Source organism: Suncus etruscus, chromosome 9 (genome assembly GCF_024139225.1).
Source record: "Suncus etruscus isolate mSunEtr1 chromosome 9, mSunEtr1.pri.cur, whole genome shotgun sequence".
NCBI lineage: Eukaryota > Metazoa > Chordata > Mammalia > Eulipotyphla > Soricidae > Suncus > Suncus etruscus.
The window spans coordinates 14,836,958-14,860,634 of NC_064856.1; the positions used below are offsets into that span (position 1 = coordinate 14,836,958).

A 23,677-nucleotide genomic window follows, 5' to 3' on the forward strand; every position below is an offset into this window, starting at 1 on the left:
TGGGGGATCTCAAGGCAAGGCAGACGCCTTACCACTTGCACCACCGCTCCAGCCCCCTAGGGCTTCATATTCTATCAGCACTCTACCAAATGTGAATCTATTCAAACTTGTCCCTTCTCAAGCATATGGCTTTTGCTTATGCTATCACTTCTTTGAACAAAATCTCCAAAACAATAAGGGAAAGAGGAAGAAGTTGTAATCAATTGGTTGAAAAATATGGGGAGTGTGTGGCAACCTCATGAGAAAGTGAAAAGGCAAAGTAAAATTAAGAGGATATGGGAAAAAAAAAAAAGAGGACATGGGGGCTGGAGAGATAAAGCATTTCCGGAAATAACGTGTTTGCCTTGCATGCAGAAGGACTGTGGTTCGAATTCCGACATCCCATATGGTCCCCCGAGCTGCCAAGAGCGATTTCTGAGCACTGAGCCAGGAATAACCCCTGAGCGCTGCTGGGTGTGACCCAAAAACCAAAAATAAAGAAAAGAAAGAAAAGAAAGAAAAGAAAGAAAAGAAAGAAAAGAAAGAAAAGAAAGAAAAGAAAGAAAAGAAAGAAAAGAAAGAAAAGAAAGAAAAGAAAGAAAAGAAAGAAAAGAAAGAAAAGAAAGAAAAGAAAGAAAAGAAAGAAAAGAAAGAAAGAAAGAAAAGAAAGAAAAGAAAGAAAAGAAACAAAAGAAAGAAAAGAAAGAAAAGAAAGAAAAGAAAAGAAAGAAAGAAAGAAAGAAAGAAAGAAAGAAAGAAAGAAAGAAAGAAAGAAAGAAAGAAAGAAAGAAAGAAAGAAAGAAAGAAAGAAAGAAAGAAAGAAAGAAGAGAGAGAGAAAGAAAGAAAGAAAGAAAGAAAGAAAGAAAGAAAGAAAGAAAGAAAGAAAGAAAGAAAGTAAGTAAGAAAGAAAGAAAGAAAGAAAGAAAGAAAGAAAGAAAGAAAGAAAGAAAGAAAGAAAGAAAGAAAGAAAGAAAGAAAGAAAGAAAGAAAGAAAGGTAAAAAATAAAAAATTAAGAGGATATGAATAATTTATTAATGTTCTTTTTCCTGAAGGGAGTGATAATTCCGAGGTGAGCAAATGTATGGTTTAAAAAAAGGTCACTATAATTAATAGAACCTAAGAAAACTTATGAAACCAATTGACCTGTTGCCTTTTTGGGGGGAGGGCCACAACGATGACCCTCAGGGGTGACTCCTGGCTATGTGCCAGAAATCACTACTGGCCTGGGGAACCATATGGGACACCAGGGGATCAAACTGCAGTCCATCCTAGGTTAGCACATGCAAGGCAAACGCACTACTGCTTGCGCCACAGCTCTGGCCCCACCTATTGTTTTTTTTTTTTTTTCTTTTTTTGGCTTTTGGGTCATACCCAGCAGTGCTCAGGGATTACTCCTGGCTCTACGCTCAGAAATCGCTCCTGGCAGGCTCAGGGGACCATATGGGATGCCAGGATTCAAACCACAGTCCTTCTGAATGCAAGGCAAATGCTCTACCTCCATGTTATCTCTCCGGCCCCAACCTGGTGGTATTTTTAACACAAAATTTTCTCTCTGCAAATCTCTTCAAAATATACCAGCTATTGGGGTCAGAGCAATAGATTACCTAGCAAGGGCATTTGCCTTGCTGGTGGAACCCAAGTTCAATCCCTGGCCTCCCATATGGTCCCCTGAACACCACCAGGTATGGCCCCCAAACAAAGATAATTTTAAAAAAGAAAGAGAAACCATCAAGATGACAAATTCTTTTTTTATTGTTTTTGGGCTATACCCAGAAATGCTCAGGGATAATTCCTGGCTCTACACACAAGAATTACTCTTAGGGGTGCCCCCTGGGACCAAACTGAGATTAACCGCACACAAGGCAAATACTCTACTCACTTGTACTATTCTCCAACACCACAAACTTAGTTAAAAGGGAGCAAAGAGTTTCCTTTCCGCCTTGCTCACTGGACTGGGGAACTCAAATTGAAGACTGATTTTTCTCTCTTTTGGGGGGAGGGAGTGGGTTTGGGCCACACTCGGTGACGCTCAAGGGTTACTCCTAGCTATGCGCTCAGAAATCACTCCTGGCTTGGGGGACAACATGGGATAAGGGATAGAACCGCAGTCAATCCTAGGCTAGCACGAGCAAGGCGGACGCCTTACCACCTGTGCCACGGCCCCATGAAGACTGATTTTGAGAATAGTTTTAGCAGCATGACTTTATAGTGGATACTGATGCTTAGGTCAAAGTTACTACCATAAGATATTTCTCTTTCTATTTCATTTTGTGTTTGACCACACCCAGCTATGCTTAGGGATTACTCCTGGTGGGCTCAGGGACCTTATGGGGTGCCAAGGATCAAACCAAGGTCAGTCATATGCAAGGGGGACCAAACACAGGTCAGTCATATGCAAGGCAAGATAAACTGTAGTATCTCCACACCATGATTTTTCTATATTAATATGCAGGAGAAAGAGTTATGTTCCTCTTGGATTTGTGCTCAGGAGCAAGCTCTGGAGATGCTACAAAGACAGTTATGTGGTGTCACGGATTCGTGCCAGGGTTTCAGTGACAGCCACCAAAAAAGTGAGGCCAGTGCCTTACTTCCTATACTAGCTTCTGCACAACCAGAAGATCTAAAAAGGCTTTCACCATTAAAAGATGAAATAAGGAAGGTTCATTCTTTAATTAGTAAATCGAGGCCAGAGAGATAGCACAGCGGCAGGGCATTTGCCTTGCTGTGGCCAATCTGAGAGGGACCTCGGTTCAATTCCAGGCATCCCATATAGTCCCCTAGCCTGTCAGGGACAATTTCTGAGTGCAGAGCCAGGAGTAATACCTAAGCACCGCTGGGTGTGGCCCAAGAACCAATCAATCGATCAATAGTTAAAAAATATATAGTAAATCAAGGTTTGTCAGTTAAGTTTTAACAGTACAGATATAACCATCAAAAAACTTTTACTAATGAGGTTTTGACAGAGCAGGTCCAGTAAAATCATGTTAACACTTGAAATATAACTAAAGCAAAAAAGGATCTATCCTTTCAGGTGGTACAAACTCCAAACTGGGAAATCTCTTTAAAAAAATGTTTAGGGCCCGGAGAGATAGCACAGCCGGTGTTTGCCTTGCAAGCAGCTGATCCAGGACCTAAGGTGGTTGGTTCGAATCCCAGTGTCCCATATGGTCCCCTGTGCCTGCCAGAAGCTATTTCTGAGCAGATAGCCAGGAGTAACCCCTGAGCACTGCCGGGTGTGGCCCAAAAACCAAAAGTTTAAAAACGTTATCACTAATGCATAAAAAAAATCAGAATTTGGTAATATGATAAACTACTATGTGTTTAATATGTTTATTGCCCAAATTCTAATTAAAAACCCAGAGCCAGAGTGCTAGCATAGCAAGTAAATCATCCGATACGGTCCCCAAAGAATCACCTGAGTGCAAAAGTCAGGAGTAACCACTGAGCACCAATAGGTGTGACATCTAAACCAAAAAAAATTCCAACAACTTTGGTCTTAGAGACCCCAGCACTGCCAATATCCCTGGCACCATAAGGCCCAAGCAACAGTGCATTATCAGGCATAAACCAGTTAGCTGAAAATCATGGATCGGGCCCTTAAGACCCTACACAGTTTGGGAGGCATCCCTACCCATCCAAATTCAACCAGATCTTATCTGAGACATGTTAAGTGTGTGTTATAAACAGAATTGCAACTTCTAAGTGTCAGCTATCTATGGGACACCTTGCCAAGTCAGTTTGGCGGATTTTCTTTCCTCTGCAGCTACAATGTTCTAATGTCCTATTGTGGCCTAGGGTAGGTTCTCTTAAGAGCAGGAATTTGAAGGATGAGCAGCACTTCATGTTATACAAAGCTGGAACAGTAATATTCCTTTGCAATTCTTCAGAAAGAGTTAAATAGAAAATCTAAAATAACTACCCTTCGACAGGCCTGCTCAGCAGATTAGCTGCTGGCTGGGGAGAACTTGAATTTCAGTACTGTCCCATCATTAATTAGCTAACAAACGGTGGTTTTTACTATGCAAACATATGGTTTATGCTGAACACCCACTTTCTCTTTAGGTGTCTGAAATTGTGGTAGAGGGTGTCTGTGACTAACCCCAACAAAAAGGCCTGGTCGTTAATAAATTCTCCAAATATAAGTTCCTTCAATGCTGGGCGAATTAAGTATGTCATGCAATAAATTAACTTTTTTTTCCTTCTTTTTTTTGTTTTGTTTTTGTTTTTGTTTTTTGGGCCACACCCGTTTGATGCTCAGGGGTTACTCCTTGCTAAGCATTCAGAAATTGTCCCTGGCTTGGGGGGACCATATGGGATGCCGGGGGATCAAACCGTGGTCCTTCCTTGGCTGGGCTTGCAAGGCAGACACCTTACCTCTAGCGCCACCTCACCGGCCCCTATAAATTAACTTTTATGAAAGTCTCTGCCGGGGCCGGGCGGTGGCGCTAAAGGTAAGGTGCGCCTGCCTTGCCTGTGCTAGCCTTGGACGGACCGTGGTTCGATCCCCCGGTGTCCCATATGGTCCCCCAAGCCAGGAGCAACTTCTGAGCGCATAGCCAGGAGTAACCCCTGAGCGTTACCGGGTGTGGCCCAAAAGAACCAAAAAAAAAAAAAAGATGAAAGTCTCTGCCTACTCTCCTCTGGAGTCAGTGAATCTTTCCATTTTGTTGATTTTGCTCCTATCTTTTCATTGTAAATAAAGAATGGCAATGAGTGGGACAGTAAGCCCTGCTAAGGAATCACCAAACCTGGAAATGGACCTGAGGAACCACAATACACAATAAATATTACCATCTGGGGTCTTAAAACTACTAGTGATCTCAAGCTTAACATAGCCAGAATAAAACTTCTGATTTCCTCTACTATATTTGTACCAAAAATTGTCATTTAAAAAACAAACTAGAAAATCACCTTGGAGTTCTCTTTTACCTAAATATCAGCACCCAGAGCACTAAGCTCCTACAAATTCTTTTGGGTGTACTAATGGTTTGTGTGTATGTGCATACCAATCCACCCACAAAAGAAGAGCAGCCAATAAAAGCTATTTTTAATAATATTTTTATTAATAAAAGCTATTAATAGAATCTATTACCCATACTAGAACAAAATAAAACTCCAATCCATAGCCCTGCTGCCCCTTTGACCTTTATGATCAATCTTTACACCAAGCAAAAGGGACTTTTCAAAACAATGCATTGGAATATATCGTTTTCCTGCTTTAAAACCCTTCACAGAAATTCTAACAGAAGAAATTCAAACTCTTTTCACTTATAGGACAGATGGAACTAGTTCTGATCTCTATGATCTCCTCTGTCACTTTTCTCTTTGCTCACTGTGTTCAAACCATTCTAGACTTCATTTCATCTCAAAGATGTCCAGATTTCTACCTTAGTTTCTTTTTTTTTTTTTTTCTTTTTTTTTTGGGGGGGCCACACCCGTTTGACGCTCAGGAGTTACTCCTGGCTATGCGCTCAGAAATCGCCCCTGGCTTGGGGGGACCATATGGGATGCCGGGGGATCGAACTGCGGTCCGTCCTACGCTAGCGCTTGCAAGGCAGACACCTTACCTCTAGCGCCACCTTCCCAGCCCCTACCTTAGTTTCTTAACTAAGTTCTTAATATTGCCTCAAATGTCATTTCTGTCGAGTCTTGCCTTAACTACTACAAGGCAGTCCACACTGCAGAATGACATCTATCATATCCACATGATTACCTTTTGATAGTATTTTGGTTATTTTTTATTATTTGCTCTTATTTGGTGTATTCAGTGCCATCCCTACTCAGTGTCTGGATCAATAGTTATTAGTACACGGAAAATATTCAAATAGATGCTGGGTGAAAATGACATGAAAACATCCCAGACTAAGAAGAAAACAAAAACAGATATTTGTCTGGAAAATCAGTTCAAAATCTAGTAAACTGTTATTCAAATTAAATCTAGTTTATGGCCTAGGCATTTCTTTTTCTTCTTTCCTTTCTTTCTGTGGTTTTTGGCCACACCCGACGATGCTCAGGGCTTACTCCTGACTCTAAGCTCAGGAATTATTCTTGGTGTGCTCAGGGACCATATGGGATGCAAAGGATTGAAACAAAGTCTGATCTATTTTATGGCAAGCTGGACTGTCTCTTCAGCCCTAGGCATCTTTGACTGAGAGGCCTAGTTTGTTAGTTTTCGGATATGGAGTGAGGGAGGAAATTATTATTATAAAGATGTTCCTAATCAACATGATTTACCAAATTAACCCTTTTCACTAACTGGCCACAATAAAACCATAGAGAAAACACCTACTAAGAAGATTGGGTTAAAATAGAAGTGAAGAGGCTGGTCCAATAATGACGGGGTGGAACCTGACACAAAAGAGAATTCTAACTAGATTATTACAAAAGGTTCAAAGTGGTAGAGCACTTGTCTTCTATGTGTGAGGCCCTGGGTTTGAGCATCAGTACCACCTAAAAATAAAAGAAGGAAAAGAGAAAGGAAAAAACAGTCTGTTCTCAAGACTTCTGAGCAGGGGATGTGGTCCAATGGTCAAGTACATGACTCTTACTAGGAGACCCGAGTTTAATCCTTGGCACCATAAAAGGAAAAAAAATCATCGAACAGAATATCCAAATAGAATAAAAGAACTAGAGGAATGCAGAAAGAATAAAATTTGGACTATTATTTTTATTCTCCCCACAAAAAGGAGAAATTTTACCTAATTTTTGTGGTCCTCAGAGGGGGCCAGAGAACTAAAACAATAGCTAGAGAGCTTGCCTTGCATTTACTTGAACTGGGTTGATCCTCTGGCATGCCCTATGTTCAAGAGTGATCCCTGAGCAGAGTTAGGAATAAACACTGAGCACAGCTGGGTATGCCCACCCTCCCTGACCCCCTCCCCCCAAAAAAGAAAGAAAAAAGATAAATCTTACCTAGTAGAAAAGAATATTTGGGACTGCAGAGAAAGACCAACAAGTAGGGCACTTGTTTTGCATGTCGCTGGACTAGGTTCAATCCCTTAAACACTACTAGGATTTCTGAGCAGAGTCAAGAATAGTTCGAGGGGCCAGAGTGATAGCACAGCAGTAGGGCGCATGCAGACGACCCAAGATAGGCTTGGGCTCGATCCCCAGCATCTCATATGGTCCAAGCCTGCCAGGAGTGATCTCTGAGTGTAGAGCCAGGAGTAACCTGAGTGCCACAGGGTGTGGCCCAAAACCAAAGCAAAAAAACCTTTTTTTTTACATTTTGCCATAGCCCAACCCTTTTTTTCCTGCCCCTTTCTAGTGATTCTCTTCTGGTGTGGAAATAGCTGAAGATTATTGATGGATTTTTAAATAAACTCACAGAATGTAGAATTATTTGTGAATTCCCTACACCCCAAATGATTTTTGGTTTTTTTTTTTTTTGTGTGTGTGTGTCATTCCTGTGGTGCTCAGGGGTTACTCCTGGCTCTGCGCTTAGAAATCGCTCTTGGCAGGCTCAAGGGACGAATGGAATGCCAGGAACTGGGTAGGTCATGTGCAAGTCATAGCCCTACCTAATTCTCTGGCCCCAGCCCACACCCCAAATGAAAGAACTCCTTCAACAATGAATGGACACCCACCCTACCAGGGTGGACTGCAGCGTGCCCATAGACCCTGAGGCATCATCTATATTAAGACTATAAAACTGGGATTACAGGGACAAATCCCAGCTACAAGTCACCAGTGCCTGGAACAGAATTGGTCCTTCCTTCCAGTTCATAATTTGTTATATTAAAGCTGTGGTTTTGGCATTGTGAAAGTACCTTCAAGCATACTGTTGCTGTTTTCTTTTTTCTATTAGCCTCACAATTCAAATGATGTAGACAATTTAACCAATTCGAAGACTTAGATTCAAACAGCTAAATAATGCGGCCAAATTCACTTAAATAGTGAATTAAAACTCAAAAGGAGAAAATCTGACCCTACTCTTAGGTAGCTTAATCTAAACTTTTGTTCTAAGTTTACTGTTGCAATAATTCAGTTTTTGTTGTTTTTTTTTTTTTGGATTGGTTTTGGGGATCATACCCAGAAGTGCTTAGAGGATACTCCTGTCTCAGGATCACTCCTGGCAGGGCTCAGACGACCATATGGCACACTAGGGATTGAATTTGGGTCAGCCAAGTGCAAGGTTGGACAGTTCTACCCACTATATTATTACTTCAACCCTGGATTCAATTATTTTTCAAGTTACTAAAACACTCAGCTTTTTCTGTGTCCATGTTCATCACCAGAATGTTATAAAATATTTTTCCATCTTTAAGAAAAAATTAGATGTCATTGGTTTCTTCTGTCTTGCTTTTCCAATTTTTTATGGAATGATGCTTATTTTCACACTAACTTATACATTACACCCTAGTGCAATTTTAAATATGCGAATCTTTTCTCCATTCTCAATTTCCTTTTGCACAACTTTGATATTTACTTAGTAATGTTTCCATTTAAAATAAAAATGCTTTTTTTCCCTCCTCCTGGGCCACAGAACTTTTTTGGAGAGAGGGAGATACACCTGTAAGTGCTAAGGTGTTTCTTGGTCTGCACTCATAAATCACTCCTGGTTTTGTTTTGGAGACCATATAGGGTACCAACAATCAAACGTGGGTAGGCCACATGCAAGGCAAGTGCTCTACCTGCTGTCCTCTCTCTCTGGCCCTACGCAGCTTGTTTTAAAAATTGTTATAAAAAAAATTTTTTTTTAGTTTCTTTTCTTTAATGATTCCATAATCACATCACTGACATCCTGATTTGTCACTTTAATACAATTAAATTATATGTGAATTTCATTTCCACTGTTTTTCCCATTCAATTGGCAGCTTAGGGTTAAAGTGCCTCTGACCACGCATGAAATGATTTTTATCCCATGGCTTTATTTTATGTTTAGAAAGGAAGAATAGCAGAAGAAAAAAGTCAGGACTTCAGTTTTCTCTCTTCAGGTGTCAACAGAGGCAATTATGAGCAGTATTTTAATTACAATTTATTTCTCCTGATGAAGAGCTTCAATGAAATCATCAAGTTTTTCTTGAATTTCTCTAACTTTCTTAAGGTCTTCAGCCAATTAAACTCGTTTGCCAGTAAGCAATTTAACTCTCTTGTCACCGTCTTCTGCAAAATCTTCCAAAACCTCTTTAACATTTTTCTCTAGTCGTATGACTTCAGCGGTTGTAAGCTGTTGCCTTAAAGTATTTGCAGTGATGGAAAGCATGCGTTGTAAAAAATTGTTATAAAAATTTTAATCACATGTTCAGTGTCTATTATTAGTTGTATGTGTGCTTAGGGTTTAGTCTTCTGACACAAAGCACAACAGTGAGAGACTCAATCTGATAAAACCAGAGCAAATACCTATTTTCCAAATAATTGCTATCTTTACACTACAATAATGGCTTCTATTTTTAGTAAATTAAATAGCTAGACATACAGAAGGAAGCAAGTAAAAAACCAAAGCAAAGCAACTAATTCTATTACTGAATGGTTCCCTTGTAATAATACCTAGCAGTTTACTGACCATAATCTAGTGAGATGACTCAGTGTCATATTCAAGATACAACCATTAACTTAATACATGTATAAAAAAACAACAATCTACTCAAGTACTAAACCAAACACGCCCCCTCTTTTTTGCTTTTTGGCCCACACCTGGCAGTGCTCAGGGCTAACTCCTGGCTCTGCACCTATGGATCACTCCTGGCAGGGCTCAGACACCCGTATGTGCTATTAGGGTAATCAAACCAGAGTTGGATTCAGTAAAACAAGAGCCCTCCCCTCTGTACTATCTCTGTGCCCCCTTCAATCCTTTTAATACAACAAAATGTTCACATGTCAGAATTCTTAAAACCATCAAAACATAAAACCATTAATTTCAGCCCCTAAAATACACTATTGTAAAGTACAGTTGTCAATTTACAAAAGCTATCACAGAAAAGGTAAAGAACAAAAAGGCAATGCATTTAAAAACAATAAAAAACAGACAACATACCTGGCAACATGAGAAAAAGCATCCACAAGGACTGACTCAAATTCTCTAGTGAATTCAGGTCCTTTCCTTTTACTGTTTTGGATGACATCATTCGCTAAGTACAGAAAAGTAAGCTTTCTATTTGATTTTGCTGGGGGGGGAAAAAAAAGATGATTTAATTTACACCAAGGAAATTCTCAGTCCATAATTCTTTTGCCCTAAAAAACATTAAGAATAAGCTTAAGCTACTAGAGGTAAAAGGTGATATGCTGGATAAACCTATTTTAATTCCGTAAGGATTGCCTTATGATCTCAAAATTGGGTTGAGAATACAATTTTGGGGGAAATGAACAAAAACAAGAATCATTTTCACTTCTGTGATATTTTTGATAATTAGCTGACTGCAAAAATAAGGATAATCTAAAGAACAAGCAATCAAAATTCGAATTTTCCATTTATTTAATTATGGATGATAATTTTGAATTCACTGCTAATTATCAAATACTACAGAATTACATTTCAATTTAAAATATTCTTATCATTTAAATCCCTAAACTGAAATTTTCTCTCTGAACATTTCAATAACAATGATAAATAATATCAACTCTACAATCTCCAGAGGCTCCCAAGTTAGTTTGGCTCACCAGTGCCCCTCAGCAAAACATTCAGCAATCCCCTGAAATCTACCTCCTTTAGGCAACAGAAAGCTCCTGCCTTCCAATAGTAAGGAGGCTACTGCTGGCCCCAAGATATGGCCAGCACTGCCCAGGAGGTGGAATCCCACCACTCTGCTAAACAAGCTGAGCTGTGGAAAATACAAGACTAATGCTACGTTTGTTACTCTAAGTTTACATTTGTCTGAAATCTGTTTATGCAAAATTATGGCTCCCACAAAGCCCATAATTCTTCTCTCTTACAATACTAAATAGGGTGTATTCCTATTACTCTATATAGCATCATATATTATACCATAAAAACCTCATACAGTATGTCTGAGTTACAGTTGCTTGGGGAAGTATTACTGAATTTCCAGGCTTCTATTCACCTAACTTCTCAATCATAAAATGACATCACTACCATCTTTGATCCAGTTTTCTTTCAGAAGAAATAAATAAGAACATAATCAAATAGCTCAATCATACTAAGGTTTTCTTCCATACTAAAAGTACCTGGAAAACTCAAGACAGGTCTAAGTCAACCTTTATACCTCTGAGTAGCCAGCACTTGCTCAATCACAAGCACCACTGGCATTTCTTTTGAATGAAAGTAGCATGTATACATACACCTTTGACCAGCAGGTTTAAGATTTGACATTTTAAAATGTAGAGACAGAAAAATAACCCAAGTTAAAAACAAACGAACAGTATTTTAAAAGCCCATTCATTTAAATTGACTTAAAGAGCTCATAAAATCAAATGTATACATTTGATATACCAAATAGTAGTAACCACCAGGTAATATATATTAACCACTAGGTAATATAACAGTTTAGATGGCCAACTAAAGACAATCTATTAAAAAAGTGGGTTTATTTTTTACTTGTTTGAATTATTACTCAAAAGTAGAACAACTGTCAATAAGTTATATCATAGTATCACACTACTGCTATTAAGGTATCATTACAGCAAGAGGTTTTGGTTTTGTTTTGGGTTTTGTTTGAGGGGAGAGGGCCTAGCCTAGGCCTAGGGGATCATCTGGTGTCATCAGGGGAACCACAAGTGCTAACTGAGACTGAATGAAGGTCAGCTGCATGCAAGGCCAGTTTGGTAAGCCCAGTACTATTCTTCCAGGGTACCAGGTGTAGCTCATTACTGTAGAGCACTCACTTCGATTAGGCTAAATTCCTGGCACACCAATGTAAAGGGGGAAAGAAGAGAAGGAAATCTTGTTTTCAAATATGCTGCAGGAAGAAATATGCCCACAGGATCAAAAAGACAGGCAAAATACAAACCTCAATAAAATACTTTCATAAATTCATGTTTTGTATTAAAAAATACCCAGTATCCAGCTTGTAAAACGTCAATTTTGACATTGAAGACCTGAATTTTTTTTCAGTATTACAATATGATAGCTAAGATGCTAAAGTCAAGGTTTCACTATCTACAAATTCAATTAATTTTCATCCTCCTCAAACATAGTAACAGAGATTTATTAGGGCTAACACTTTATTCCTAAACAGCCAGCACCCTGAAGAGTGAACAGATAGACACTGCATGGGTAAAGATGCATGACAAAGCCATACAGCATTTGAACATTCACACATCGATATTCACACAATATAGCACACATCCACCACTCACAGTGACAACAGATACACACACCCTCCACTCCACACAGTTAAAACAGATACAATACACATCCTCCACTCCAGTCACAATAACACAATATAACACACATCCTCCACCCCCACAGTAACAACACAACACGCATCCTCCACCCTAGAGTCACAACAAATACACACACATCCTCTACCCCAGAGTCAAAACAATACAACACAACATCCTCCATCGCAAAGAGCCACAAACAACACATCCTCCATCCCAGGATGGCAGTTCATTTTTCCAGATGAAAATATGACAGAACAGGTCCCTCTGTTTAGGCTCATTGCTAAATCAGCTGAAACAGTTATTGAACAAAACTTAAATAACTTATTGACAAAAACTACTAGCTTATTTGGTTGGTATTTGACATCCTAAAAAGTGATGTTTTGAAGAGGCCTGTACATGTGCATCAAGGAGGCCAAACCATTGAAATACTACTAAAAAAAGCCCACCCAAAAATATTTTCTTCCAAAATTTTCCATATATGGGGAAGGGGGAGAAAGAGGCAGCATTCTATCTGATCTGAATCCAAAGAGAGAAAAATTACATTGTAAAAATGAAAAGAACAAAAAATATTTTTAATTAAGTCTTTAACTATTTTGAGAACATCTGTGAGCATCTCAAAAAAATACAGAAGTTGAGGCCAGAGAGATAGCATGGAGGTAGGGTGTTTGCTTTGCATGCAGGACAGTGGTTCGAGTCCCTGCATCCCATATGGTCCCCCCAGCCAGGCAGGAGCGATTTCTGAGCGTAGAGTCAGGAGTAACCTCTGAGCATTGCTGGGTGTGATCCCCTCCAAAAAAATACAGAAGTTATTTGAGCATATTTTATGCTCACTTTCAAATTCTGGGTGGTCCAGAACTGGGGGGCGGCAAGAGCCAGTCAACATTAGGGCACAAAAACTTTTTTCTTAATAACATGAGAATGATTTTAATTCATGAGGGTCCTTGGAAGACGTGAAGAGCACATTCTCTAGGTCTGATCAGGCCCACTCAGTAGGCGTGCTACAAACACTTTAATGTGGTGAGCACAGTTTGGGAACTCAATTTTCAAATCGTATTAATTTAAAACTTCCTTTATAAAGTCTCTTATTCACACATTTCAAGTACTCCTTGCATGTGGCTACCCTGTTGGTAAATATAAAAACATTTTTTCCTAGTAATGGTAGTTTTAATTGAACAAAACTTGAACAGAAGGATGAGAGAGAGAAAATACATGTTCAGGAGAGACTACAGACTTTTTCAGAGTGGAAATAAGCAAGCAAGGAAACCAAGACAAGCAAGCAAGACACATATTCAAGAGAGAACACAGTCATTAAAAAACAAACTGCAAATATTAACTATCACAAGAAGTTCTATAAGGGGTCAATGAGATAGTACAATGGAGAGGGTATTCACCTTGCTCAACTAACCTAGGTTTCATCACCAGCACTATGTATGGTCCTCCAAGCCCTGCAAACAATGAACCCTGAGCACAGAATCAGGAGTATGCCCTGAGCTCACCCAGGCATGGCCACCCTCTGATAAGAAGTTTTATCAGATCTAACGTTTGGGCCATGAAAATGATGACAATTTAAATCCTAATTTTTAACTGTGATTCAGGAACCATGCTATGGGCATTACAGAAAAACAAGAAGGCCTAGTTTCTTCCATAAGACAGAATCCAATGAAGAAAACCAAAGAATAAAATAAAAACTACACTGGTTTGGGAGGGATGGGTGACAGAGATGATGACTGTAATCCATGAAAGGATGAATGTGACTGGTGGCATGGTCCTGAAGCAGATCACTGAGAGCAGAAGAGCTCTCAAATCCCACCTGTATGCCCTGAATAGAGCACTGGCCTTTACCAAGGGAGATGGGGGATTAGGTGGGGGATCTGCTAGAGAGCTACACTGGGTGTCCTAAAAGCAGGGATTCTTCACTTTCTACAGGCCAGCTCATTCCTCCCCAGAAATCCAAAACTTGCCTAAGCTTGCATTCAGCAACCTTTATTGCCAAATTTTGTTTAACTCCCAACAGTTACCTGACTAGAGGGTCGTGACCCACAGTTTCAGAAGGACTGAGGTGTTTCCAATCTGTAGCTGTGCCACATCGGTTCTGAGATTTCAAACAACATTGCAACGTCCCATACCTCATCTCTAAAACAAGGTTTGGCAGAGTCATGGCTCAGGAAACAACAGTACAGACTCACTCCCTAACCCCACTAACTCCTAGCCGTGCAGGTCCTTAACAGCTCCAAACTCAACTGCTCTACCTCCTGCTCTATCTCTACCTCTCATCCGTCAGCTCATCTGAGGGACCATCGATAGCCAACACCACGACTCACGCTGTCATCACCAGTTTCTCCCAGCTGTGATTAATCGCTGAAAGGCAGCACAGCTCACCACTCTAGCCTCTAGCCTTGCTAGATGTTCATCCGGCTTATCCTTTTTATCCTTCACCACTACAGGCTCTTTGGGCCTACTGTTTTCTTTCCTGCAAAATTTCTACTTGATAGGGATCAGTAGTTTTAAAAAGACACTATAGCCAAAGGTATTAGTACAACACCTGCCACGTTGCTACAGCAAAAATAAACGGCAGGACTCATCACCTCCGTATATACAAGTCGAGAAACCAAGGGGCAACATGTTCTCAAAACTCTCAACTCCAAGCCTAGCAGTTAAGGTGCACCAAAGGTGGAGGACTTGGGAAGCAGAAGAAAGTGGCATGGGAAGAAGAGCCTGAAAAGAAAATCCAAGAGATGTGGCCCTTCGAACTAAGGCGATCTAACTGCACCCCCTTCTCAGGGCTGCTCCAAGCATTCTAATCCATGAAAGGATGAATGTGCGCAGAGTGTGCGCAGATCTGTCAGGAGGGGAAAGGGAGAAGTTCTTTCTGCCCGCCACCCTTCTCCCCACTGAGGGAAAGAGCGCGAAGCAGAACCCGCTCCGCATCGCGGGCTCTCCCAGCTCGGCAGGGCCTCGCACAGCCCCGCCAAAGGCAGAGTGCCCTCTCCCCCAAACCAGGTCCGAGGTGCTACCGAGATGACCCAGGAGGGGGGGGTCTAACTGGGGCACACAAGATCTCGGATGCCCGGGCTGGGGAAACGGGGCTAAGGAGCACCCCGTGCACGCTAGTCGGTGCATCCATCCGCGGGCCCGGCTGGCTGGTTGGTCGATGCATCTTCCCGAAGAGCCTCAGTTTCCCGCCCTGAGCACTGACTCGACTCCAACTGACACATGCAACAGGAGGAGAAGGAGGAGGCCCTGCCGGGCGAGGCTCGCTCAGGGTGTTCCTGGGCCCAGCGGGGCGCGTCTACCTTTGCGCAGCTCGCGGTGCCACACGGAGACGATGGGGCCCGCGTGCTTGCGGTGGTGGATGAGCCACAGCGACAGGGTCTGCACGCTCTGCTGCGAGTTGCTGAGCTCCGACAGCTTCTTCTCCAGCGCCGACTCGGAGAAGGAGGACATGGCGGGGGGCGGCGGGGCGCGGCCTGGGGGCCTGAAGGGAGCGACGGCACGACGCCCGGACCTCGGCCGGCGGCGGCGGCCTGCAGTCCGGGGGGACCCCGAGAGGGAAGGAAGGGGCCGGGTCTCCGCAGCAACAGCAACAGCCACAGCCGCAGCCGCCCGCGCCGCCTCCGCAAGATGGCCACCGGCCGACCTCTCACCCCGCCGCGGGGCCGGGTCAAAGGGGGTGGGCCCGGGTCGCAGGGCCCCGGCGGAGGGGTGGCAGAGCTGAGTGGAGGAAAAAGCCACTGTCCTGGGCTGCCGCCGGTCCCTCGGAGCTGGGCTCGGGACACTTTGGGGGGACGATGCGGCCGCGGACGAGGAGAGAAGAGCAGTTCGGCGGCCACCGGAAGGCGCTCGGAGCGCTCGCGCCTGCGCAGTGGCTCTCGCGGGACCCTTTCTCCCGCTCCCGCAGGCCCTATTTGGCGCTGTGCGGCGCGCTCCTGAGTGCGTCACTTCCGGCTGGGGGTTGCAGGGACCGCTCGCGCCCGCGCGCCTGCGCAGTGGCTTCGAGGGACCCTTTCTCCCGCTCCCGCAGGCCCTTTTTGGCGCTGTGCGGCGCGCTCCTTAGCGTGTCACTTCCGGCGGGGTGCTGGAGGCGGGAGATTAAGGGAAAGACTTTGGAAGACGAGGTAAGGGAGGAAGGAGGAGGAGGAGGAGGGAGCTCAGCCAAGTTGGATCCTCACCTGGGGGGTTCTGCAGGGGGACGCGGAGGCTGAATAGTCGTGACCTCGTGACCACTGGGTATGGAAGGGGCACTTCTTGATCCTTTACCTGGCAGCCTCACTGAGCCTCCATATCAATTCTGTCCTGCGGCCTTCCCCACACACCCCAGAGGCTTTTGGTTCTGCCAAGCCACCCACGTGGCCTTTTCCCTTTACACCTTGTTGCTTGCATATCTTTTTATTTTCTTTTTCTTTTTAATTTCATCGTTTTGGGAGTTTCATACCTTCCAGGCTTCCAGCTAACTTTTTTTCCTCAGTTTTTAGCGTTGTTCTTGGGATGGTGAGGAGAGGTTCACCCATTGAGAAACATGAGTGGAGAGGCCTGAGTGATAGTGCAACGGGTAAGGCTTTTGCCTTGCACTCAACTGACCCAGATTGGATCCCCAGTATCCAAGATGGTCGTTTCCACCACTACCCCTTCCCCTAACACCCGCCAGGAGTGACCCCAGAGCACTGCCGAGTGTGACCAAAACATCCACTAGTTCAGACCCTGAACCTTTAATTCCATTTTTAAGAGAGCTTGGAATTTCATTTATCAAATCAGCAAAGAATATTTGATCTAACTTTCGTCGGTGATAGGGAGTTATAAAAGTAAAGTTTTTCCCATCATTTTTCTTCAACTTCCTAGGTGTTTGTTTCTCATTTCGAAAGTGGATTAGGAAAGTCCACTTTTGCTTTAACTCAAAGACTACAATCAAGAAATATTCTAGGGGCCGGGCGGTGGCGCTGGAGGTAAGGTGCCTGCCTTGCCTGCGCTAGCCTAGGACGGACCGCGGTTCGATCCCCCGGCATCCCATATGGTCCCCCAAGAAGCCAGGAGCAACTTCTGAGCACATAGCCAGGAGTAACCCCTGAGCATCACAGGGTGTGGCCCAAAAACCAAAAAAAAAAAAAAGAAAGAAATATTCTAGGGGGCCAGAGCGATAGGACAGCAAGCAAAGGTCTTAATTACCTTGAATGAGGCTGACCAAGGTTCAAACTGTGACATTTCCCAAGTGGTCCATTGCCTCAAGTGATCTCTGAGTGTAAATCCAGGGGTTAGCCCTGAACACTGTAGGCTGTGACAACTCCCCCCCAAATAAAAACAAAATATTCTAGTGTATGCCCGGTTTTGCTCTTGGAATTCTTGTTCTTTGCTTAGATGTTTAGGCTAAGAAGCATAGGAGTATAGAAAGCAGTTGCTATGGAGTGGGCAGGTACTGGACTTGCACAGTAATTCACTCAATCCTATAGCAAACCTCTGAGATGGAGAATGGTGCAGTTCCACTTGTTAAAGGAGGAAACTGAGGCTGGAATTGCAGATTGAAGGGAGGGGCTGCATCTCTCATTTTGCAGCTGCTGAATCATTGCTGCTTGAGGGAATTAGTATAAAAGAAGTGAACAGTCTAAAATTATAATACTTATCTAGCGATGATTGTAACCTAGAATTTTGAGACCAAATCTCCATCTTTAGTAACACTGTCATATACTGTTGTACATTACATAATGATAATTTACAAGCCACGCATATGACAGTGGTCCCTATATATACCTCTTCTTATAGTGAGCTTTGTGTAATTTCATTCATTGATGTTTATACCGCAGCAAAATTGCCTAACCACGCATTTCCAGAATTTAACCCTATTATGTGATACTTAACACTTTTATACTTAGTCCTTTCTGGGATGGAGTAGGTGGATTCTACAGGGTTTACTACTGGATCCTTCAGGATTTCTACTGGGTCCCTGATTTACTGAGAGAGCACTTCTGGCAGTGCTCATGTAACCCTGGTGGGATTATATGCAGTCTCAAGGATGAAATCAGGGCGGACTCTGGAAGGCAAATACCTTAATCCCTATATTTCTTCTCTGGCCCGATGCTGCTGTATGGTAGGGGGGAAGACACACCCTGTGGCATTTAAGGCTTACTTCTGGCTCTGCTCAGTCATCACTCCTGGGGCTCAGGGATATGGTGCTAGGGATGAAACCAGGGTTGGCCATTTGCAAGGCATGTACCCTACTTGCTGTACTATTGGCTCCGGCCTTATAATTTAATACTTTTATACTAGACCTCTATATTAAGTTTACTATCTCAGTGCTATTGAATGGGATTATTATTATTCCCATGTGATAGATGAAGAAGGAACAACACTTAGAATGAGTAGATTTTCCCCAAGGTTACTTGGATATAAGAAAGACTATAGCCAGGAATCTCACCAAGCTCTGATCCCAAATTCTTCACTCTCAATCAGTGGTTCATTCCTTCATTTTAGAGTCAGTATTGAAATATCTGTCTGAAGCACTGTTCTGGGAAGCATCTCTCTTCAGAGGTAGAAGTAGGCTGTTTGGCTTCTGGGTGATTTGACCTAAATAAACTTTTATTATTAAGCTTTTTTTATTAGTAATTGCTAAGCCATACAAATTTATTTATATAATATTTATATTGTGTTAGTATAGAAATATATTTATTTTTTAGGCTTTTGGAGATATTTCCTATTGCTAATTTTTCTACTTTGATTTCAATTATATTTGTTAAAGTTTTTTTTTAATATCCCATGGTATGGTCTATCCAGTCATTTGGCAACATTTATTTTTTGTTTATTTTTGGGGTTTTTTTTTTGTTTGTTGGTTGGTTTGGTTTGGTTTTTGGCTCATACCCGGCAGCATTTGGGTTACTCCTGGCTCTGTGCTCAGCTCAGAAGTCGCTCCTGACGGGCTCAGGGGACCATACGGGATGCCGGAAATCAAACCAGGGTCCGTCTGGGTAGTAAGGCAAAAACGCCTTGCCGCAGTGCTATTGTTCCAGTCCCTGGTCTATCCAGTCATTTATTCTTTGGGCACTAGAAAAGAATATGTAGTTGGGCACATGTTCTTCTTTGGCCCATGCACATTGTGCCCACATGCATATGTCACCTGCATCTCCCTCTTGAGATGTGTGCTTTCATACTTTCCCTACCAGGGATCCCTTCACCCTTGAAGAAGCCTGTGCTCTGTCTAGAGCATGCCACTCTCCCCTTTTTTTATGCTCTCCCTCCCCTTCCTCAGAACCTTTGAAGTAAACCTGTTTTTACTTTAAAATAAATAAATAAAAGAATGTGTAGTTGGCTGGTGCCTTCCACATCTAGGAACACAGGCCTGTTGTAGTGATCGCATTTGTACTAAAGCTCTATAGGCCTCTTTTCTTGTTCCTGAAACAGTGTATGCTACAGTTGTTTATATTGTATCTGTGCACAATATACTAAGAAACAATACATATTACAGAATTTAAAGTATTCTGGGGATGTAAGTTACATCAAATACTGTACCATTTATTCTTTTGTTTTCCCCTCCTTTCTATCCTCTGTTACTGCAGTGAACACATTTGATTAACTTTCATAGTTTGCAAACTGTTTGTTTGGGGGCCACACTATCAACTATTAGCTCCATGCTAACTTCTTGACCCTGCTCAGGGATCAGTCACTTCTGCTACTGATCAGGCATGTGAAAGGCAAGTTTCTTACCCACTATACTGTCTTTCCAACAATGGTTTGCAAACTTTTAGTTGCAATGCTTGCTGGACGTTGTGGTTTTTGTGTTTGTTTTGGTCTCTGGTCCACACCCAGCAATGCTCAGAGGCTATGGGGGCTAATCCTGGCAGGCCCAGGGGACTGTGTAGTGCTGAAGATCCAACCCTGGCCTCCCTAGACTTTTGGCTGTCTATCTCCTGGCCTAATTCAGAGTTTTTAATCCATTCTGACAGTTTTTAATCCTCTGTGGGGGTTTTTTTGTTTGTTTGTTTTCTATTTTGGTTCCTGGGTGCACTCAGGCTTTACTCCTGGCTCTGTGCTCAGAAATCACTCCTGGCATGCTTGGAATGCCAGGAATCGAACCTGGGTCTGTCCTGGATCGGCTCTGTACCCTACTTCTGTGCGTACCCTACCGCTGTGCTATTTCTCCGGCCCCTTCTCTTTGTTTTTCATTGGCACATTTAGATCTTTTACGTCCAATTACTGCTGTTTTAGAGCCTAAGTCTGCTACTTTTATTTGCTATATTGTATTCTTTCTTTTCCCTCCACTCCCCTACTTTCCCATAGGTTGCAAGAATGTTTCTTAGAATTTCATTTTTTTTAATCTGTCATAATTCTGAGTATCTCTTAGGTGTTACATTAATTGTATCTAATCTTTGGTAGGTCTAGTAAAATTGACAAAGTTAATTTTCTTTTCCTAGTAAAATTGACAAAGTTAATTTCCTTTTCCTTCTCTCTCCCCTCAATTCCCTCCCTCTTCCCCCCCCCCTTCCCTTTGCTGTTGCAGAGACTAGTGTTCACTTATATGCCTGGCTGTGGTGCTTGCACATCTGGTGGTGGTTCCCACCAGGGGTCACAAATATGCATGGTCATTGATATTAAACAGAACTAGTTGTAGGATTTGAACATCTTCTGGGAGTTGCTTTGGTTCTCATCCATGAAATTCTGGAATTACCCACTGGCCATGGGCCTCAAGTGCCTTTAACTATAGTGTTTGTCAGGGGTCATGCACTTTCAGCTCTAGTTTTTGTACCTACTTGACTGTGGTGAGTTGGATATCACAGCATGGGAGTGGAAGCCAAGCAGGTGTTCCCCAGGCCACCTGCAGCCAACCCCAGGGTTTCAATTGATGGCCCCTTGCTAGCAAGACAAGCATTTTAAGCCACTGAGCCATACTCCCACACTTCCCCTTTTCTTTGTTCAGCCTCCACTTTTATAATTGTTTTAGGTTGTTTCTTCTACATATATTTAGAACTACATCAGTGATATAATTTTTGCTTCAGTTCCAGACAATTTAGAAAACTCAAAAGAACAAGGAAAACACACTGTAGTCACACATATTTTGCTTATGTTCTTTTTTCTTATTAGTTGTTTCAGTGAAGGCAAATTCTCACTCTCAGAGCTGGAGAAATAGTAAAAGCTAGTGAGGCATTTGCCTTGCACGTAGCCAACCTGAGTGCTGTCCCTGACACCCTATGTGATCTCTGCCAAGAATAAGCCCTGACCTATAAAGTCAAAAACAAGCCCTGAGCCTAATGTGGCCCCCAAAACAGCTTTTGCTCTCATTGTAGTTCATCTTGATTTATAAACCATTTGTGAGGAACATTTTGCTAAGTATGGGATTCTGTGTTGACACTTTATTTTCTTCAACACCTGAAAAATTTTAATTATGCTATTTCCTCTGGCCAGAGCAAGAGAATAGCAGGTAGGGAGGGCACTTCCTCCTGTCGACCTGGATTCAATCACTGGCATCTCATATGAGCCCTTGAGTGTGGGATTACATCATGCTTTACCCAAAAAAAAGACTTCCCCCAACCCTTCTCTTCACCCATCCTTTTTTACATGTAAAGGGTATACCTAGACTGGATTAGCTAGAGCCAGAACCTTTCTCTATCACTGGGCCTTCCCCTGCCTGGTTGTGGACTGAGCTAGTCAATAGAAGTCTGTTTGGCGGGCTCCATACCAAGAGGTAGAAGTCCCACTGACTCCATGTTTTTCACCCTTTTATTAATTATCCACAGGAACCCTGCTCCAGACACATTCTCCATGGGTTGTTTTATGGTGAGTGGAGTCTTACATCTGAGCATTGATAGGTGCATCCACCCACCCCCAAATTTGGGGGGTTTTTTGTTGTTGTTTTTGAGTCTCACCCAGCAGTGCTCAGGGGTTACTCCTGGCTCTCTGCTCAGAAATCACTCCTGGCAGGCATGGGAGACCATATGGGATGCCGGGATTCGAACCACCATTAGTCCTGGGTCAGAGCTTGCAAGGCAAATGCCCTACCACTGTGCTATCTCTCCAGCCCCTCCCTACCCCCAAATATTATGCTGCTTCCAACGTTGTGGTTTCAGGTGAGAAACTCACTATTGTAAAGGGTCTTTCCTATACAGTTAAGGATTCTTTTTCGCTGTTACAAGATTTTACTGTTCTTCTTTTTCAGAAACTTATAGTATAAAATAATTGATATAGAATTATATGGGCTTATCCTTCTTGAGATTCACAGCCTCTTTAAATACAGATTTATATCACCAAATATGAGTTCTTAGCCATTTCTTTGAATACTTCTTCAGTATATCCCCTTTTACCCTTTCCTTCTGTAACTTTAGTCTTTTGTCCCATAGGTTCCTGAGGCTTCTAACAACTGATTTTCTCTCTGTTGTTCAGATAAGGTAATTTTTATCTTTCCTCACTTATATTCTGTTCTCTGTTCTGCCATTGACACCACTTACTTTATTTCTTAATCAGTGAATTTTATAATGTCCAGTCTTTTTGTTCCTTGTGTATTGAGGGGCCACACCCAGAAGTACTTGTTTATTGGTGACCATTCCTGGATATGCTGAGATCCAACCAGGCTCCCTTGTGCAAAACTTTTAACACCTTAACTCTGAGCTGCCCCCCCCACCCTTTTTGTCTGTTTCTTTTCTGAGACCTTCTTGTCTTGTCTTTTAAGCATGCGCGTTGCTTGTTGAAGTCCTGCATGACTTTTTAAATTGTTTTATCTGTGCCAGTAAAATAGCATAGCGGTAGGGCATTTGCCTTGCACACGGCCGACCCAGGATGGACCTGCGTTTGATTCCCGGCAACTCATATGGTCCCTGATTTCTGAGCACAGAGCCAGGAGTGACCCCTGAGCACTGTTGGGTGTGGGTCCCCACCCAAAAATAAAAACCAAGAAAATCAAATAAGTTTTATTGATAAGTTTTATCAAATAAGCCTAACCTCTCTGTCATCTCAATATTGACATGTATCATCTTTTCTATTTTTTAATTATTTTTATTATAACACTTATCAAGTTGTTCATAATATAATGATTTCAGGTATTAAATTTCAAACAGTAATCCCACCACCAGTTTGACCTTCTCTTTACCAGTGGCCCCAATCTCCCAGCACCATCAGAGTTTGCCTCCATGTAGACACAAACAAATTTACTTCATATTGTTAGTTATAACACAGGCAAATGGGATTATCAAAAATTAGGTCAATATGGGTCACTTTGAAATGATTGTTATGTCTCTCCATGATGTTACTGTAGTCAGTGTTTAAGGATTTACTGGGCTTTGATTGGTGCTGTTTGAACCTTCTGTATTACTATGTAGGCTCACTGAGTTAGGTAGATTTCTTTTTTTTTTTTTTTTTTTTTTTTTGGATTTTGGGTCAAACCCAGCAGCGCTCAGGAGTTACTCCTGGCTTTACACTCAGAAATCGCTTCTGGCAGGTTCGGG

The 23,677-nt window shown here is 42.3% G+C and overlaps 2 protein-coding genes across 2 annotated transcripts in view; one reads left to right on the plus strand and one right to left on the minus strand.

Moving 5' to 3' along the window:
• Nucleotides 1–15,713, minus strand: part of RPRD1B (regulation of nuclear pre-mRNA domain containing 1B) — a 65,774-nt gene extending 50,061 nt beyond the window's left edge. The window contains exons 1-2 of the mRNA XM_049779323.1: nt 15,557–15,713; nt 9,958–10,087 (exon numbers count right to left, since the gene is read on the minus strand). Coding sequence (XP_049635280.1) covers nt 9,958–10,087; nt 15,557–15,707 — 281 coding nt within the window. The 5' untranslated portion in view covers nt 15,708–15,713. The remainder of the gene's footprint in view (nt 1–9,957; nt 10,088–15,556) is intronic.
• Nucleotides 15,714–16,340: 627 nt separating this feature from the next.
• TTI1 (TELO2 interacting protein 1) overlaps nt 16,341–23,677 on the plus strand; it is a 49,869-nt gene continuing 42,532 nt past the window's right edge. The window contains exon 1 of the mRNA XM_049779140.1: nt 16,341–16,378. The gene's annotated coding sequence lies outside the window, so the exon portion shown is untranslated. The remainder of the gene's footprint in view (nt 16,379–23,677) is intronic.